Source organism: Oncorhynchus masou, chromosome 14, assembly GCF_036934945.1.
Source record: "Oncorhynchus masou masou isolate Uvic2021 chromosome 14, UVic_Omas_1.1, whole genome shotgun sequence".
NCBI classification, from domain to species: Eukaryota; Metazoa; Chordata; class Actinopteri; order Salmoniformes; family Salmonidae; genus Oncorhynchus; species Oncorhynchus masou.
In genome coordinates this window covers 9996582-10017046 of record NC_088225.1, presented here as the reverse complement: position 1 = coordinate 10017046, position 20465 = coordinate 9996582, and the positions used below count along the sequence as shown (strand labels likewise).

Below are 20465 nucleotides of genomic sequence, written 5' to 3'. Positions count from 1 at the left end.
GAAATAGAAGGAATGAGAGGCCTACAGGACACAAGCCGAATACACGGATGTGATGCCATTTCACCATTGCCACAGGGCAGAGAGAGACAGGGAGGGAGAGAGGGAGCGAGAGGGGAGATTGCCTGATGACTCAAATATAATTATTCCTCTGCTCTGTGTTTGCTACATACTGTACTTTAGTCTGAGACTGCCGTTTGTGCTGACGTCAAAATCAGGGGTGTTGTACAAACCAAAGTCCTCAGCGATTGGATCATCTCTTACCAATCAGAGTATCAAAGCCAATGACACATTTTCTAAACGTCGCTTTACCTATGTGTGTTCTGGAGAGAGGAGAGAAATGGAGAGTAGAGAATTTGAGAGAAAGGGAGAAGGAGAGTAGAGAAATGGAGAGTAGAGAATTGGAGAGAAAGGGAGAAGGAGAGTAGAGAAATGGAGAGTAGAGAATTGGAGAGAAAGGGAGAAGGAGAGTAGAGAAATGGAGAGTAGAGAATTGGAGAGAAAGGGAGAAGGAGAGTAGAGAAATGGAGAGTAGAGAAATGGAGAGAAAGGGAGAAGGAGAGTAGAGAAATGGAGAGTAGAGAAATGGAGAGTAGAGAAATGGAGAGTAAAGAATTGGAGAGAAAGGGAGAAGGAGAGTAGAGAAATGGAGAGAAAGGGAGAAGGAGAGTAGAGAATTGGAGAGAAAGGGAGAAGGAGAATAGAGAAATGGAGAGAACGGGAGGAGAGGAGAGAAATGGAGAGTAGAGAATTGGAGAGAAAGGGAGAAGGAGAGTAGAGAAATGGAGAGAACGGGAGGAGAGGAGAGAAATGGAGAGTGGAGAATTGGAGAGAAAGGGAGAAGGAGAGTAGAGATATGGAGAGAAAGGGAGAAGGAGAGTAGAGAAATGGAGAGAACGGGAGGAGAGGAGAGAAATGGAGAGTAGAGAATTGGAGAGAAAGGTAAAAGGAGGTAAAATGTCAGATTGGCTTTACGTTACATTTAGAATACTTTTTTATCCAGAGCCACTGACAGTTAGTACATTCATGTTAAGATACATTCATGTTAAGATACATTCATGTTAAGATACATTCATGTTAAGACAGCTTGGTGGGACAACCAAGCACAGTCATAGTACATTTGTACTCAATCAAGTAGCTATCAGTAGAGATGGGTGGGATGGGCTGTCGGGTGCAAGTGTTATTTTACAAAAGGCACTGGGGGGATTATTTTAAGATGCCATTTGAAGAGGTAGGGTTTCAAATGTTTTATGTTTTTGGGAGATGGGCAGGGACTCTCAGGAGGAAACTGGTTCCACCATTGGGGTGCCAGGACAGAGAAGAGCTTGAACTGGGATCCAGTGAAGTGTGTGGAGGAGTGGGGTGGCATGGGAGAACTTGGGAAGGTTGAACACCAGGTGGGCTGTGTTGTTCTATATAAGTCGCAGGGGTTTGATGGCACAAGCGGGCAGCCCAGCCAACAGCGAGCTGCAGTAGTCCAGACGGGAGACAATATTTGCTTAAAGCTTGTCGGATCATAAAAGTGCCAACTTTAGTCTGACAGTGGGTTTACTGAAGTGCATAGATTAGCCTCTAGTAGATATGGCAGATGTTATTGTGTTCCCAGTAAATCTTGCTTCCTCCAATACTGTCTCTAGTTCATCTTGCGTATCTGTTTTACAAACTAGAGATCAGTAGAGATTTGATAGATCAGTTCTGTAGAAACATGTACTAGTATCACAAGGTGGGATACTGTATGGTTGTCAGTGGTGATACATCGTCACTTTATTTACATCATCTCTTTAAGCCTCTGCTGCCATCCGGTGGCCATTGATGCTAACACATGTATGATGTGTTGCTTAAACATGCTGTATTACACACAATACATAACCCCAACTTTCAGCACTTTTATTTCCATTATTGATCAAAACTAATTTTATCATGCTCTCTCCTCTCTCTCTGCAGCCAGTGGAGGCTCCTCAGAGGAGGAAGGGGAGGACCATCCTCCTCAGTGAATTTCAGAAAAATGTAAAGTGAAACATTATAAAAGTTTAACTTTTTTGATAAAAATATGTTAAATATATTCACCAAATAATTTATTAAAACAAACTGTTTAGTAATGAAGGTCTACAGTAGCCTCAGCAGCGCTTTGTAGGGTAGCACCATGGTGTAGCCGGAGGACGGCTAGCTTCTGTCCTCCTCTGGGTACATTGACTTCAATAGAAAACCTAGGATGCTCATGGTTCTCATCCCTTTCCATAGACTTACACAGTAATTATGATAACTTCCGGAGGACATCCTTCAACATATCAGAACTCTTGCAGCATGAACTGATATGTTGTCCACTCAATCAAAGGATCAGAGAATTCATCTAGTACTGAAAGCATAAGCTACAGCTAGGTAGCAGTGCAGTCCATAACATGTGGTGTGTAGGTCACCCAAAGAGAGAGAAAGACAATAGTTGAACAGTTTAACAAATTAATTTCTTCTAAAATTAAGGAGAAGCAAGAGAGAGAGACTTATTTTTTAAGATATATTTTTTACTTTCACTTTCACTGACTTAGCTAGCGAATGCTAGTTTAACCTACTCAAACACCCGGGTCAAACAAGGGGATGCTATGTTACCGAGCTGGCTATGGCTTTCCAACAATGGAACTCTTCTAAGAGTTGCCACCGGGACCCACAAGTTTAACTGGTAAACTGCTTGCTGTACACTGTACTGAATGATTGTAGCGGGTTTACTAACAAGTTAGTTCCAGTAGCTATGTTGACTATGACATTAATATGGTGCCAATGATGTAGGCTGTATTGTAGCGGTTATGGTAGGAACGTTTGGCTTGTAAAGTTTTTTTTTCGCCTGTTCACAGACAACTGTTGTATTGTGCACTGAAGTCCAAACGCGAAGGGAAAAGGTGAGAGGAGGAGAGAAGGAATTATACTGAACAAAAATATAAATGCAACGTGTAAAGTGTTGGTCCCATGTTTCATGAGCTGAAATAAAAGATCCCCAAAATTTTAGACAAGCACCAAAAGCTTATTTCTCTCAAATGTTATGCGCAAGCTTGTTTACATCCCTGTTCGTGAGCATTTCTCCTTTGCCAAGATAATCCAAAGGCACTCTCAAATGTGTAGTTTTGCCAAACAACACAATACCATCGATGTCTTAAGTTTTGAGGGTGAGTGTAATTGGCCTGCTGACTGCAGGAATGTCCACCAGAGCTGTTGCCAGATAATTGAAGGTTCATTTCTCTACCACAAGCTGCCTCCAACATTGTTTTATGGAATTTGGCAGTACGTCCAACTGGCCTCACAACCTTAGACCACATGTAACCAGTCCAGCCCAGGACCTCCACATCCGGCTTCTTCACCTGTAGGATTGTCTGAGATCAGTCACCCGGACAGCTGATGAAACTGTGCATTTCCACAACCAAAGAATTTCTGCACAAACTGTCAGAAACTGTATGCTCGTCGTCCTCACCAGGGTGTTGACCTGACTGGAGTTCAGCGTCGTAGCCGACTTCAGTGGGCAAATGCTCACCTTCAATGGCAGCTGGCATGCTGGAAAAGTGTGCTCTACACACATTCATCCTGGGTTTCAACTATACGGCCAGAAGGCAGACAGCGTGTGGGCGAGTGGTTTGCTGATGTCAACGTTGTGAACAGAATGCCCCATGGAGGTGTTGGGGTTACGGTGTGGGCAGGCACAAGCTACGGACAATGCCGCCGTCACCTCAAGTTTCAGCAGGATTATGCACAGCCCCATGTTGGAAGGAGCTGTACACAATTCCTGGAAGATGAAACATGTCCCAGTTTTTCCATGGCCTGCATACTCACCAGACATGTCACCCATTGAGCATGTTTGGGATGCTGTGGATTGACGTGTACGACAGCCTGTTCCATTTCCCGCCAATATCCAGGAAGAAGAAATGGCAGCAGTTTTATGGGCGCCTAACCAATTGTGCTATTATGTGGGGTGTTTTCACGTTATTTGTAATTTATTCTGTACATATTGTTTCTGCAACCATATCTTACGGCTGCTGGATATCAGGACAGCTGTCACGGCCCTTGTTGGAATGAGGATCGGACCAAAGCGCAGCGTGGTAAGTGTTCATGGTATTTTATTACTCAAAAAACACTCGAACAAAATAACAAAGTGAAAGGGAAAAGGACAGTTCTGTCAGGTGCTGACACTCAACAGAAACTAACTAATTGATTGGGAACCACACTCGGCCAAAAACAAAGAAATAGAAAACAAAGAAATAAAGAACCTAGAATGCCCACCCTAGTCACACCCTGGCCTAACCAAAATAGAGAATTAAAGCCTCTCTAAAACCAGGGCGTGACAACAGAGATCACTCACCTCGGATTAGAGAAGATTTTTTTCAACAACAAGCAAGACTCACATGATATTCTCCAAACACCCGGCAGGGCCGACATCCCAGTTATTCGCAAGAGGAAGCGACGCAGGTACAGAGGACGAAGAGCCGGATGCCTCTTCAGGACCCGCAGAAGGTGAGTGGGAAAGCTGCCGTTACTGTCAATATTACTCGCCAACGTGCAACCATTGGACAATAAATTAGACGAGGTACGATCACGAATATCCTACCAACAGGACATTAAAAACTGTATCAAATCAAATCAAATCAAATTTATTTATATAGCCCTTCGTACATCAGCTGATATCTCAAAGTGCTGTACAGAAACCCAGCCTAAAACCCCAAACAGCAAGCAATGCAGGTGTAGAAGCACGGTGGCTAGGAAAAACTCCCTAGAAAAGCCAAAACCTAGGAAGAAACCTAGAGAGGAACCAGGCTATGTGGGGTGGCCAGTCCTCTTCTGGCTGTGCCGGGTAGAGATTATAACAGAACATGGCCAAGATGTTCAAATGTTCATAAATGACCAGCATGGTCGAATAATAATAAGGCAGAACAGTTGAAACTGGAGCAGCAGCACGGCCAGGTGGACTGGGGACAGCAAGGAGTCATCATGTCAAGTAGTCCTGGGGCATGGTCCTAGGGCCGCGGTTCAGTTGAAACTGGAGCAGCAGCACGGCCAGGTGGACTGGGGACAGCAAGGAGTCCTCATGTCAGGTAGTCCTGGGGCATGGTCCTAGGGCTCAGGTCCTCCGAGAGAGAGAAGGAGAGAATTAGAGAACGCACACTTAGATTCACACAGGACACCGAATTGGACAGGAGAAGTACTCCAGATATAACAAACTGACCCCAGCCCCCGACACATAAACTACTGCAGCATAAATACTGAAGGCTGAGACAGGAGGGGTCAGGAGACACTGTGGCCCCACCCGAGGACACCCCCGGACAGGGCCAAACAGGAAGGATATAACCCCACCCACTATGCCAAAGCACAGCCCCCACACCACTGGAGGGATATCTTCAACCACCAACTTACCATCCTGAGACAAAGCTGAGTATAGCCCGCAAAGATCTCCGCCACGGCACAACCCAAGGGGGGGCGCCAACCCAGACAGGATGACCACATCAGTGAATCAACCCACTCAGGTGACGCACCCCCTCAGGGACGGCATGAGAGAGCCCCAGCAAGCCAGTGACTCAGCCCCTGTAATAGGGTTAGAGGCAGAGAATCCCAGTGGAAAGAGGGGAACCGGCCAGGCAGAGACAGCAAGGGTGGTTCGTTGCTCCAGAGCCTTTCCGTTCACCTTCCCACTCCTGGGCCAGACTACACTCAATCATATGACCCACTGAAGAGATGAGTCTTCAGTAAAGACTTAAAGGTTGAGACCGAGTTTGCGTCTCTGACATGGGTAGGCAGACCGTTCCATAAAAATGGAGCTCTATAGGAGAAAGCCCTGCCTCCAGCTGTTTGCTTAGAAATTCTAGGGACAATTAGGAGGCCTGCGTCTTGTGACCGTAGCGTACGTGTAGGTATGTACGGCAGGACCAAATCAGAGAGATAGGTAGGAGCAAGCCCATGCAATGCTTTGTAGGTTAGCAGTAAAACCTTGAAATCAGCCCTTGCTTTGACAGGAAGCCAGTGTAGGGAGGCTAGCACTGGAGTAATATGATCAAATTTTTTGGTTCTAGTCAGGATTCTAGCAGCCGTATTTAGCACTAACTGAAGTTTATTTAGTGCTTTATCCGGGTAGCCGGAAAGTAGAGCATTGCAGTAGTCTAACCTAGAAGTGACAAAAGCATGGATTAATTTTTCTGCATCATTTTTGGACAGAAAGTTTCTGATTTTTGCAATGTTACGTAGATGGAAAAAAGCTGTCCTTGAAATGGTCTTGATATGTTCTTCAAAAGAGAGATCAGGGTCCAGAGTAACGCCGAGGTCCTTCACAGTTTTATTTGAGATGACTGTACAACCATTAAGATTAATTAAAACTGTAGTATCATATGTTTCACGGAATCGTGGCTGAATGACGACATGGATATTCAACTAGCGGGATATACGCTGCACCGGCAATATAGAACAGCACACTCTGGTAAGACGAGGGTAGGGCGCTGGTGAAGTTTCTAGATTTTGCTCGCCTGAAGTAGAGTATATTGTGATAAATTGCAGGCCACACTACTTGCCTAGAGAGTTCTCAGCTATACTTTTCGTGGCTGTTTATTTACCACCACAGACAGATGCTGACACTAAGACCGCACTCAGTCAGCTGTATAAGGAAATAAGCAAACAGGAAACCACTCACCCAGAGGCGGCGCTCCTAGTGGCCGGAGACTTTAATGCAGGGAAACTTAAATCAGTTCTACCAAATCTCTATCAACATGTTAAATGTGCAACCAGAGGGAAAAAAATTCTAGATCACCTGTACTCCACACACAGAGACGTGTACAAAGCTCTCCCTCGACCTCCATTTGGTAAATCTGACCACAACTCTATCCTCCTGATTCCTGCTTACAAGCTTAAATGAAATCAGGAAGCACCAGTGACTCGGTCTATAAAAAAAGTGGTCAGATGAAGCAGATGCTAAACTACAGGGCTGTTTTGCTATCACAGACTGGAACATGTTCCGCGATTCTTCAGATGACATTGAGGAGTATACCACATCAGTCACTGGCTATATCAATAAATGCATTGAGGACGTCGTCCCCACAGTGACTGTACGTACATACCCCAACCAGAAGCCATGGATTAAGGGCAACATTCGCACTGAGCTAAAGGGTAGAGCTGCCGCTTTCAAGGTGCGGGACTCTAACTCAGAAACTTACAACAAATCCCTCTATGCCCTGCGACAAACCATCAAACAGGCAAAGCATCAATACAGGGCTAAGATTGAATCATACTACACCGGCTCCGACGCTGTTCAGATGTGGCAGGGTTGGCAAACTATTACAGACTACAAAGGGAAGCACGGCTACGAGCTGCCCAGGGACACGTGCCTACCAGACGAGCTAAATCACTTCAATGCTCGCTTCGAGGAAAGCAAAACGGAGGTATACATGAGAGCATCAGCTGTTCCGGACGACTGTGTGATCACGCTCTCCGTAGGCGACGTGAGTAAGACCTTTAAACAGGTCAACGTACACAAGGCTGCGGGGCCAGACGAATTACCAGGACAGGTGCTCCGGGCATGTGCTGACCAACTGGCAGGTGTCTTCACTGACATTTTCAACATGTCCCTGAGTAATACCAACATGTTTCAAGCAGATCACCATAGTCCCTGTGCCAAAGAAACCTGTCTAAATGACTACAGACCCGTAGCACTCACGTCCGTAGCCATGAAGTGCTTTGAAAGGCTGGTAATGGCTCACATCAACACCATTATCCCAGAAACCCTAGACCCACTCCAATTTTCATACCTCCCAAACAGAATGCTATTCATTTATTTATTTATCTGTTATTTTACCAGGTAAGTTGCCTGAGAACACATTCTCATTTGCAGGGGGATGAATGAGCCAATTGTAAACGGGGGATTATTAGGTGACCGTGATAGTTTGAGGGCCAGATTGGGAATTTAGCCAGGACACCAGGGTTAACACCCCTACTCTTACGATAAGTGCCATAGGATCTTTAATGACCTCAGAGAGTCAGGACACCTGTTTAACATCACCCTACACAGGGCAGTGCCCTTGGGCATTGGGATATTTTTTTTGACCAGAGGAAAGGGTGCCTCCTACTGGCCCTCCAACACCACTCCCAGCAGCATCTGGTCTCCCTTCCAGGAACTGACCAGGACCAACCCTGCTTAGCTTCAGAAACAAGCCAGCAGTGGTATGCTTGGTGGTATGCTGCTCATTGACGACAGCTCAGCGTTCAACACCATAGTACCCTCAAAGCTCATCACTAAGCTAAGGAACCTCGGACTAAACACCTCCCTCTGTAACTGGATCCTGGACTTCCTGACGGGCCGCCCCCAGGTGGTGAGGGTAGGTGGTGGTGAGGTGGTGAGGGTAGGACCGAGCACGCCCCCATTCTCATCGACGGGGCTGTACTGGGACAGGTTGAGAGCTTCAAGTTCCTTGGTGTCCCCATCAACAACATACTAGAATGGTCCAAACACATCAAGACAGTCCTGAAGAGGGCACGACAAAGCCTATTCCCCCTCAGGAAACTAAAAGGATTTGGCATGGGTCCTGAGATCCTCAAAAGATTCTACAGCTGCAACATAGAGAGCATCCAAGTCACTTCAGAGGGTAGTGCGTACGGCCCAGTACATCACTGGGGCTAAGCTACCTGCCATCCAGGACCTCTACACCAGGCAGGGTGTCAGAGGAAGGCCCTAAAAATTGTCAAAGACCCCAGCCACCCCAGTCATAGACTGTTCTCTCTACTACCGCATGGCAAGCGGTACCGGAGTTCCAAGTCTAGGACAAAAAGGCTTCTCAACAGTTTTTACCCCCAAGCCATAAGAATCCTGAACAGGTAACCAAATGGCGTGAGGAACAAGGTGGTCACACCAGATACTGACAGGTTTTCTGATCCACGCCCCTATCTTTTTTTGTTAAGGTATCTGTGACCCAACAGATGCATATCTGTATCTCAGTCATGTGAAATACATAGATTAGGGCCTAATTTATTTATTTCAATTGACTGATTTCCTTGTATGAACTATAACTCAGTAAAATCTTTGAAATTGTTGCATGTTGCATTTTATATTTTTGTTCAGAGTATATACTGTATAGGCTACATCGAGCAAAGGGATCATGCTAATTCTGTGTTTGCATGTGATCAGGGGTGTATTCATTCTGCCGATTCTGTTGAAAAGCCTTTCTTAAACAGAAACAAAACGGAACGAAACGGGGATAAACATACCTGAATATGTCCAATAGAAACTCTCGTCTGCAACTGTTGGACTCATTTTTACAACCTAGATCAGCTAGATGCAGGCAAGAGTGTTCATGGAGGTATTGAATGTGTGACTGTCTGTCACCTTCATTACTCTGATTTCTCTGGACCTGTGTGCCTACATGTAGTAGCCTAAGCCTATCCATGTTACATTGAGCAGAGTGAAGTATGAATGACAGTTATCCAATATGCTGTAATAGAAATAAGGCCATGCTCATAAAAACATTGAAATTAAAGTCCTCCCTCATCATAAATGGCATCTACCTCCACTGTCTGCACATGGTGAGCAATATTTTTGTAACATCAAAGCACAATATCGAATCACATGCATACCGTGTCGGCACCTAAGTAATAATCATTTAATGGGTGCTTACGTTAGTCTTGTTCCACACATGTTCAAGTGTGTATTACACACATGTATGAAATGGAAATGTGTTTCTTGCTTTTCCCGCTCTCCCTGAGATAGTGGGTTCATAGCCATTATCAACGGCAACCCTGGAAAAGTAAGGATTGAGTGCCTTTCTCAAGGGCACATCAACAGATGTTTTTCCTCGTCGGCTCAGGGATTTGAACCAGCGACCGTTGGGTTACTGGCCCAACACTCTAACATCTAGGCTACCTGCCACCGTATCAGAACAATATCGTTTTGTGAGGTCTCTGGCAATTCAGAGTCCACTCGTACTCAGGTTCAACTAGATTAGGGGTATTTCTGTCTGCTTTGCTGTGATCTTTTACTCTTTCATATCCAGGGTAAGGCAAGGATCCTGCAGGGACGTGTGTGTGTGTGTTTGTGTGTGTGTGTGATCTGTGAATAGTCTAGCTACATGTATAAATGCATCATACGACAGCCTAGAAGGGAAAGCATAGTGAATATAGAACCATTACAACAGATGATTGTAAAGAGAGGATGTATGACTAAATTATTCCTTGACATGCCATCATGATACTAAACTGTGACAATGGTGTGTCACCACCATCGGGTAAACGCCGGCGAGGCAGTAATTGCCAAAGGCTGATTGGCCTCAAGCGAATGGATGTGAGCTGAACAGCTGTAATGCTCCTACTGACCACTTGAGGGAAGCCTTGTCACTGCAATAGGCTGGAGAGGCAGAGAGGAAGAGAGAGAGCCAGCAGGTGAGCTGAGGAGGCCTGACATGTCTTGGATAGAGCTCAGCAAGCTGTCTCCTCTCATAACATGTCAAACCATAGCCCTACACAGCAAACCCCATATCACTCACCATCTCCCCAGCCCCTGCCCAGTGTCGGTATCTGGGTAGGAGAGGCTTGTCTGACAAGATCAATCAGTCACCATACACAAAGAGGAGAGGGGATGACATGGGCATACTGTCACACCCAGGCAGTCTGTCATCATTATGAGTGGCTGCTGTTTTAGAGGGTCATTTGATGCTGACGCATAATCCCTACAGGGTAAACTGACACCATCTTCTATGGGCAGAGTAAGCTGAAGGTCTGAAACATGACACTATTGCCTGGTTCAAGAAACACTTTCACAAGAACAAGAGAAAGTAATGATGATAACAACCACCACCTGATGACGACGATGATAATCAACTGCTTTGCACATACTCACTCCACCACCCCCACTCTGTATCACCTGGGTGATGCAGGACATGGCAGCCATTTTGCTCCATGAAAAGCCTATTAATTCCCACTTCATTTCACAGTCAGATCCATTAGGCTTCCAATTTTCTCCACTTCTATAATTACCTTCCTATTATTGATTAACTTTCTATTTCATCAACTCGTTTAGTTAGTTAGGTCCACATTGAAAGCTCCTCGCATGGCCAGTACTTTGAGAGAGGGGGTTCATTCAGCTTGAGTTAAAAGATAGCTGTGTGTGTGTGTGTGTGTGTGTGTGTGTGTGTGTGTGTGTGTGTGTGTGTGTGTGTGTGTGTGTGTGTGTGTGTGTGTGTGTGTGTGTGTGTGTGTGTGGTGGCGGCGAGTGGGGCTGTAGCGGTTGAGTGTGTGTGTGTGTGGTGGCGGCGAGCGGGGCTGTAGCGGTTGAGTGTGCATATTACAGGGTGATTAAGGAGGAGTCAGGAAGCAGGGTAACTGATGGGCTTTCAGGAGAAGAGGAGAGGAGGAGAGGAGAGGAGGAGAAGAGGAGAGGAGAGGAGGAGAAGAGGAGAGGAGAGGAGGAGAAGAGGAGAGGAGAAGAGGAGAGGAGAAGAGGAGAAGAGGAGAGGAGAAGAGGAGAAGAGGAGAGGAGAGGAGGAGAAGAGGAGAGGAGAAGAGGAGAGGAGAAGAGGAGAGGGAGGGAGGAGAAGAGGAGAGGAGAAGAGGAGAGGAGAAGAGGAGAAGAGGAGAGGAGAGGAGGAGAGGAGAGGAGAGGAGAAGAGGAGAAGAGGAGAGGAGAGGAGGAGAGGAGAGGAGAGGAGAAGAGGAGAAGAGGAGAGGAGAGGAGGAGAAGAGGAGAGGAGAAGAGGAGAGGAGGAGAGGAGAAGAGGAGAGGAGAAGAGGAGAAGAGGAGAGGAGAGGAGGAGAGGAGAGGAGGAGAGGAGAGGAGAGGAGAGGAGGAGGAGGGAGAGAGGAGAGGGAAGAGGAGAAGAGGGAGAGGAGAGGAGGAGAGGGAGAGGAGGAGAGGAGAGGAGAGGGAGAGGGAGAGGAGAAGAGGAGAAGAGGAGAGGAGGAGAGGAGAGGAGAAGAGGAGAAGAGGAGAGGAGGAGAGGAGAGGAGAGGAGAAGAGGAGAAGAGGAGAGGAGAAGAGGAGAGGAGGAGAGGAGAGGAGGAGAAGAGGAGAGGAGAAGAGGAGAAGAGGAGAAGAGGAGAAGAGGAGAGGAGAGGAGGAGAGGAGAGGAGAGGAGAAGAGGAGAAGAGGAGAGGAGAGGAGGAGAGGGAGGAGGAGGAGAGGAGAGGAGAGGAGAAGAGGAGAAGAGGAGGAGAGGAGGAGAGGAGAGGAGGAGAGGAGAGGAGAGGAGAGGAGAGGAGAAGAGGAGAAGAGGAGAGGAGGAGAGGAGAGGAGAGGAGAAGAGGAGAAGAGGAGAGGAGAGGAGGAGAGGAGAGGAGAGGAGAAGAGGAGAAGAGGAGAGGAGGAGAGGAGAGGAGGAGAAGAGGAGCTGTGGGCTGGAACACCTCGTTCCTCTTCCTCATTAATACCCATCCCACACAGCCTGCCTACTCACTCCTCCTCTTCCTCATTATACCCTCACCATGCAGCCTGCTCCTTCTCCTCCTCTCCCTCTTCTTCCTCTCTCTCATCTTCCTCATTGAGACCCACCCTGATTGCATCTCCTCCTCCTCCGGTCCATCTCCGGTCCACAGCTCCACTCCTCCGGTCCATCTGAGTAGAGAGGGGGTGTGTATGAGGTGATGTTTCTGAACAGGCTGCAGGCTAGCTGTGAGTTGGACAGAGTAATGGAACCCAACACAGTCATGGTGTTGAACACTGAATGTCCTGTCCTGTCTTGTCTGCACTCATCTACATACCCTTGCAGCCTCCATCACAGTCTCATCGTCTCTCTCTGGGACTGTGTGCTTTTCAATAAACACACTAAAGAGTCAGGAGAGAACTGCGACAGAAGGCGTGAAAGAGAGGGAGAGACTGAAAATAAAGGAGGGATGTAAGCATGTAAAGAAAGGCTGGAGTAAGGGAGGAGACGCTGACAGCCAGGGAGTAGAGAGGGAGGCAGCCAGGGAAGGGACGAGAGAGAGGGAGGCAGCCAGGGAGGGGACGAGAGAGAGGGAGGCAGCCAGGGAGGAGAGAAAGAGAGGGGGGCAGCCAGGTAGGGGATGAGAGAGAGGGAGGCAGCCAGGTAAGGGACGAGAGAGAGGGAGGCAACCAGGGAGGAGAGAGGGAGGCAGCCAGGGAGGAGAGAGAGAGAGGGAGGCAGCCAGGGAGGAGAGAGAGAGAGGGAGGCAGCCAGGTAGGGGACGAGAGAGAGGGAGGCAGCCAGGTAGGGGACGAGAGAGAGGGACGCAGCCAGGGAGGGGACGAGAGAGGGAGGCAGCCAATGCGCAGCCCTGTATCTTGAGAGAGAGCGAGTGAGGGAGGAGACGCTGACAGCCAGGGAGTAGAGAGGGAGGCAGCCAGGGAAGGGACGAGAGAGAGGGAGGCAGCCAGGGAGGGGACGAGAGAGAGGGAGGCAGCCAGGGAGGAGAGAAAGAGAGGGAGGCAGCCAGGTAGGGGACGAGAGAGAGGGAGGCAGCCAGGTAGGGGACGAGAGAGAGGGAGGCAGCCAGGGAGGGGACGAGAGAGGGAGGCAGCCAATGCGCAGCCCTGTATCTTGAGAGAGAGCGAGTGAGGGAGAGAGAGGCTCTGGCAGGCAGTTGCTCTCAAACGGATAGACCCAGTGTGATGCTGCTGCTGGATGTGAGCTCCTGTCCTCCTCTGCCCCGCTCTCTGGTTCTAGCTCTAGCTGACTGATTGACGAAGCCTGGGTCTGTGGATTTCAGAGCTGCTCTATTTTTTTCCCTGGGCTGAGGAGAGAGCCACCGTGCTGGGGCTGTGTCTCTGGCTAACTGCCTGTCCTCCTGGTTCTCTGCTCCTGCCTGGCTGACTAACTGGTCCCGGTGCAGGCAGAGTGGGGTGGAAGAGTGCAGGGCAGAGGGGCGGTATTGGCTGAGGAGCGCGGAGCGGTGTGGAGGTGGGGGGACAGGCGAAATGAGCGTGCCGCTGCTGAAGATCGGGGCGGTGCTCAGCACCATGGCCATGGTGACCAACTGGATGTCCCAGACACTGCCCTCTCTGGTGGGACTCAACGGGACCACCGTCTCCCGAGGGGGCACCTCTGAGAGGATCGTCAGCGTGCGTACAGTAGACGGCTCTTTTCCCATCCTTTCTACCTGTCTGCTGGGTGGATGAGTCGGAGACCGGGAGAGGGGTCTCAGAGCGGTAGGGTGGTTGAAGTGGGGTTGGTGGGGGTGGAGACCGGGAGAGGGGTCTCAGAGCGGTAGGGTGGTTGAAGTGGGGTTGGTGGGGGTGGAGACCGGGAGAGGGGTCTCAGAGCGGTAGGGTGGTTGAAGTGGGGTTGGTGGGGGTGGAGACCGGGAGAGGGGTCTCAGAGCGGTAGGGTGGTTGAAGTGGGGTTGGTGGGGGTGCAGACCGGGAGAGGGGTCTCAGAACGGTAGGGTGGTTGAAGTGGGGTTGGGGGTGGGTATCGGAGAGGGTCTGTCTGCTGGGTGGATGAGTTGGAGACCGGGAGAAGGGTCTCAGAGCGGTAGGGTGGTTGAAGTGGGGTTGGTGGGGGTGGAGACCGGGAGAGGGGTCTCAGAGCGGTAGGGTGGTTGAAGTGGGGTTGGTGGGGGTGGAGACCGGGAGAGGGGTCTCAGAGCGGTAGGGTGGTTGAAGTGGGGTTGGTGGGGGTGGAGACCGGGAGAGGGGTCTCAGAGCGGTAGGGTGGTTGAAGTGGGGTTGGTGGGGGTGGAGACCGGGAGAGGGGTCTCAGAGCGGTAGGGTGGTTGAAGTGGGGTTGGTGGGGGTGGAGACCGGGAGAGGGGTCTCAGAGCGGTAGGGTGGTTGAAGTGGGGTTGGTGGGGGTGGAGACCGGGAGAGGGGTCTCAGAGCGGTAGGGTGGTTGAAGTGGGGTTGGTGGGGGTGGAGACCGGGAGAGGGGTCTCAGAGCGGTAGGGTGGTTGAAGTGGGGTTGGTGGGGGTGCAGACCGGGAGAGGGGTCTCAGAACGGTAGGGTGGTTGAAGTGGGGTTGGGGGGTGGGTATCGGAGAGGGTCTGTCTGCTGGGTGGATGAGTTGGAGACCGGGAGAAGGGTCTCAGAGCGGTAGGGTGGTTGAAGTGGGGTTGGTGGGGGTGGAGACCGGGAGAGGGGTCTCAGAGCGGTAGGGTGGTTGAAGTGGGGTTGGGGGGGTTGGAGACCGGGAGAAGGGTCTCAGAGCGGTAGGGTGGTTGAAGTGGGGTTGGTGGGGGTGGAGACCGGGAGAGGGGTCTCAGAGCGGTAGGGTGGTTGAAGTGGGGTTGGTGGGGGTGGAGACCGGGAGAGGGGTCTCAGAGCGGTAGGGTGGTTGAAGTGGGGTTGGGTATCGGAGAGGGTCTGTCTGTCACGGGGGCGGCGCTAAGAGAAATGATAGAGGATGAAAGCGGTGCATGTGAGAGCGATGCTGCTGGGAGTCAGGCGAAGTGGGAATGATGTTCAGGGTCTTGTGTGAGTGATGCTCCCAGGGAACTGATCCAGAATGATTTTGCTGTGTTGATTGCTGGGAGGAGATGGAGAATCAGGGGAGAACTGCCCTGCTGGTAAATCCTCTGTGTGCTGTGGGTGATCAGAGCTGGGATACTGCTGATGTAGTGAGGGATGAGGATGTTGACTGATATGTCAGAGAGCTGGAGGGTGTAACTGATGATATGCCAACTCTGAGGTGATGATGAAGATGATGATGATGGTGGGAGATTTGGGCTCCAGCTCCTACACACCCTATTCCAGTTGGATGCGTATCTCGTTCCCCCATCTCTCTTTCCTTCGTCCCCGGTGTCAAAATCCACCGACTCTGTAAAGGTGTATGCGTTCAGAATCCAAGCCAGGGACCTTCATTTTGTTATCTCCTTGAAAGGTATATTATGTTGGGTCTCATGTGAGGAGCGTGTTAAAAGAATGAGATGTGAAGGTTTGTGTAGCTTGTTGTGGATGTACACCTGTGTACACTGTGATGCATGTGTGGTGTGACTGTGCATATGGGTGCTCCATATGGATGAGATGAGAGGTGTTGAGAAGTGTCAAGCCGAGGAATGCATCTGTCATGTTCAGGATCATTAGTAGCGAGTGATAGCCTTTGGTTCTTTCCTGAGTCTATTTTCATGGCATCTGCTCCCTTATTAAACGCCCAGCCCTGATGAAATGTGTGTGTCCAGCACTGTCCATCTGTGTGTGTCCAGCTCTGTCCCCGTGTGTGTGTCCAGCTCTGTCCCTGTGTGTGTGTGTCCAGCACTGTCCATCTGTGTGTGTCCAGCTCTGTCCCCGTGTGTGTGTGTCCAGCACTGTCCATCTGTGTGTGTCCAGCTCTGTCCCCGTGTGTGTGTCCAGCTCTGTCCCCGTGTGTGTGTGTCCAGCACTGTCCCTGTGTGTGTGTGTCCAGCACTGTCCATCTGTGTGTGTCCAGCTCTGTCCCCGTGTGTGTGTGTCCAGCACTGTCCATCTGTGTGTGTCCAGCTCTGTCCGTGTGTGTGTGTGTGTTTGTGTGCGCGCATGCCTGCCTCATTGCCTGCCTTCCTTAGTGTATGTGTAGGTGTATGTGTATGTGTATGTGTATGTGTATGTGTGTGTGTGTGTGTGTGTGTGTGTGTGTGTGTGTGTGTGTGTGTGTGTGTGTGTGTGTGTGTGTGTGTGTGTGTGTGTGTGTGTGTGTGTGTGTGTGTGTGTGTGTGTGCGCGCACTTACAGGTGTGTATTTATTGGTAATTTCTCCCTATGGTCTCAGGAGCTGGGGTCCATCTGTCCAGAGAATTATGACTCTATCTTCCCAATCTTTCCTCTATCACAGAGCCCTATCCTCAATCAGTCCAGTCATATCATAAAAGCCTGCTGCACCAACAAATACCACTTTATTGCACCGAGGCACCCAGCTGTAATAACTGTCTCAACGGCTCACTGGAGGAAACATTGTTGATGTTTTCACGGTTGAGGCTGAGCTCTATGAAGGTGTCGACCTTGTAGAGAGAGGTCTAGCAAAACATTCCCTGAGATGCATTTATCTATTCTACAAGCGCAGGTACTTCTCTTCAAGTTCAACATCAATATAGCTTGTGTCTGATCTGTGTGTTTCTCAGAGTTTTATCTTTTGAGGAACTAGGAAGGATGACATTCCCATAGTGTCCCTGAATGAGTGCTACAGGAGTGGTTCTACTTCCTGCCTGGGTGGGTGTGGTCTGAGTGGACTTCTTCTCCAGTGGACATGGACTGCAGGACCTGGCTGCTGATTGGAGGACGGCTTATAATAATGGCTAGAACGGAGCAAAAGGAATGGCATCAAACACAAGGAAACCATGTTTGATGTATTTTATACCATTCCACTAATTCCACTCCAGCCATTACCTCAAGCCCATCCTACCCAATTAAGGTGCCACCAACCTCCTGTGGTCCCAATGTCCATACCAGCATCCCACTTAGAATTCATGGCCAGTACATGACATCATTTGAAGTAGATGGTATATTAGTATTGATAGTAGTGTGACTATTGAAACAGAGCCATGGTCTGGAAGAGCTACTTCAGGAGGGGCATTGACATCAGTTCAGCTTCCATGGTTGATGTGGTGAATCTGGACTTGATGTTGTGGTGATGGAGTCATCAGAGAGGAGGACTATTTCTCTTTTACCATTTCACATGTTCTGGTTCAACAAAGAGCCAATTTGTGTTGCTCCTTATTTTTCATCACCCTCAAAGCAACATGGAAGGGTTCCATCAACAACATTTTCATATATTAAAGTCCCAATGACAACCATACTGAGACATGACAGATTGGGTGGAAGCTAAACACGTAAAACGGTCTAAGGTTCAGCCATGCAGATGAGCTGGAGGTTAAACCTATGGAAGCCATGGGGGTTAAAGCATTAGAGGAACATTTGACTAACGTTGTTGTTAGGTTCATTTCAAACCCACTAGGCCTTTCTTGGGTCGTCTTGTGATGTTGTGGCACCAGTGTCCCGATGGCCATGTATGACTGCTCCTCACCCTAGTGTCCCCATGATCAGTGTCCCAATGGCCATGAATGACTGCTCCTCACCCTAGTGTCCCCATGATCAGTGTCCCGATGGCCATGTATGACTGCTCCTCACCCTAGTGTCCCCATGATCAGTGTCCCGATGGCCATGTATGACTGCTCCTCACCCTAGTGTCCCCATGATCAGTGTCCCACATTCACACTCCTCTGAGCTACAATCAGTCTGCTCCACTTGCTTTTGTTCCCTTTCCCAGAACCATCTGAGCTGAGCTGGTCCATGCGCGTGTGGCACTGCACTCAACATCTAAAGAAGTTCACCATAGTGAGTTAGCCTGGGTGTGGTTAGCCTGGGTATTGTTAGCCTGGGTGTGGTTAGCCTGGGTATGGTTAGCATGGGTATGGTTAGCCTGGGTGTGGTTAGCCTGGGTGTGGTTAGCCTGGGTATGGTCAGCCTGGGTATGGTTAGCCTGGGTGTGGTTAGCCTGGGTGTGGTTAGCCTGGGTATGGTTAGCCTGGGTATGGTTAGCCTGGGTATGGTTAGCCTCGGTAGTGCAAAACCAAACCGTGAATAATCCAATAAAACAAGACACAACCTTGAGACCAGACGGTATGGCAGAACTCTATTACACTATCAAACAAGAAACAAGTGTGTGTGTGGGCAGTCTGTCAGACACACACTCCACACAGTGCTGTTGTCCCTTTGATCTCTTGTATTAATAATAAAGCCATGCAGAAGGCTGAAGAAGAAGGGAAATATCAGAAGAGCTGAAGGAACAAACAATGGTCCCACACAAAGAGAGAGAGGCCTGCCACTCAGATTGGGGTCTCTACGCTAGTCTGGCTGCATGGTGTCCATGACTGTAAACTTTATCACGTCCCAAGGCCAATCTAATAAATCTCCATGATTGATTTATGACGGCAGATGAAAGGGCCAACTCAGATTAAAGTCGCTCTGTGGTCTTTTATCCATATTCATACATAGTTATTTTATGTTTGACGGTAGAACCTCTTCTCTTGTTATTTGAAGCTCTTAGATCCTCTGTATGAATGAATATTTATATCTCTATGCTTAATATTTATGAGGTATGATATAGCATGGAGTTAGAAGTTATAGATATACATCAGATAGATAGATCACTTGTGGAGATGCTCTACTGGACACATTCACCAATCATCCTGACTGCAAACACACACATACAGTTGAAGTCGGACGTTTACATACACTTAGGTTGGTGTCATTAAAACTAGTTTTTCGACCACTCCACACATTTCTTGTTAACAAACTATTGTTTTGGCAAGTCGGTTAGGACATCTACTTTGTGCATGACACAAGTCAATTTTCCAACAATTGTTTACAGACAGATTATTTCACTTATAATTCACTGTATCACAATTCCAGTGGGTCAGAAGTTTATATACACTAAGTTGACTGTGCCTTTAAACAGCTTGGAAAATTCCAGAAAATGATGTCATGTCTTTAGAAGCTTCTGATACGCTAATTTACATAATTTGAGTCAATTGGAGGTGTACCTGTGGGTGTATTTAAAGGCCTTCCTTCAAACTCAGTTCCTCTTTGCTTGACATCATGGGAAAATCAAAAGAAATCAGCCAAGACCTCAGAAAAAAACATTGTAGACATCCACAAGTCTGGTTCATTCTTGGGAGCAATTTCCCAATGCATGAAGGTACCACGTTCATCTGTACCAACAATAGTACGCAAGTATAAACACCATGGGACCACGCAGCTGTCATACCGCTCAGGATGGAGACGTGTTCTGTCTCCTAGAGACTAACGTACTTGGGTGTGAAAAGTGCAAATCAATCCCAGAACAACATTAAAGGACTTTGTGAAGCTTGTGGAAGGCTACCTGAAACGTTTGACCCAAGTTAAACAATATAAAGGCAATTCTACCAAATACTAATAGAGTGTGTGTAAACTTCTGACCCACTGGGAATGTGACGAAAGAAATAAAAGCGTAAATAAATCATTCTCTCTAAAAATTATTCTGATATTTTACTCTCATATGTCAGGAATTGTGAAAAAATGAGTTTAAATGTATTTGGCTAAGGTGTATGTAAACTTCAACTGTATACACTGAATGTACAAAACATGAGGAACACCTTCCTAATATTGAGTTGCACCCCCTTTTGCCCTCAGAACAGCCTCAATTTGCCAGGGCATGGACTCTACGTTCCACAGGGATGCTGGCCCATTTTGACTCCAATGCATCCTACGGTTGTGTTACGTTGGCTGGATGTCCTTTGGGTGATGGACCATTCTTGATACACACGGGGAAACTGTTGGCCGTGAAATACCCAGCAGCGTTGCAGTTCTTGCCACACTCAAACCAGTGTGCCTGGTAGCTACTACCATACACCGTTTAAAGGCACTGAAAACATTTGTCTTACCCAATTCGCACTCTGAATGGCATACATATACAGCCCATGTCTCAATTGTCTCAAGGCTTAAAAATTGTTGTTTTAACCGGTCTCATCCCCTTCGTCTACACTGATTGAAGTGGATTTAACAAGTAACATCAATATAGGATGATATCTTTTGCCTGGATGCACCTGGTCAGTCTCCAGTATGTCAT

General features: G+C 48.4%; 1 protein-coding gene across 2 annotated transcripts in view; it reads left to right on the top strand.

Annotated features, from left to right (window-relative positions):
* olfm2a (olfactomedin 2a) overlaps window positions 1-20465 on the top strand; it is a 124205-nt gene that overhangs the window by 51407 nt on the left and 52333 nt on the right. The window contains exon 1 of one of the 2 annotated variants that reach the window (XM_064986280.1): window positions 13547-14011. The exons of the other annotated variant lie outside the window; for it this stretch is intronic. Coding sequence (XP_064842352.1) covers window positions 13868-14011 — 144 coding nt within the window. The 5' untranslated portion in view covers window positions 13547-13867. Of the gene's footprint in view, window positions 1-13546; window positions 14012-20465 lie in introns of those variants that run through there. 2 annotated transcript variants of the gene reach the window in all.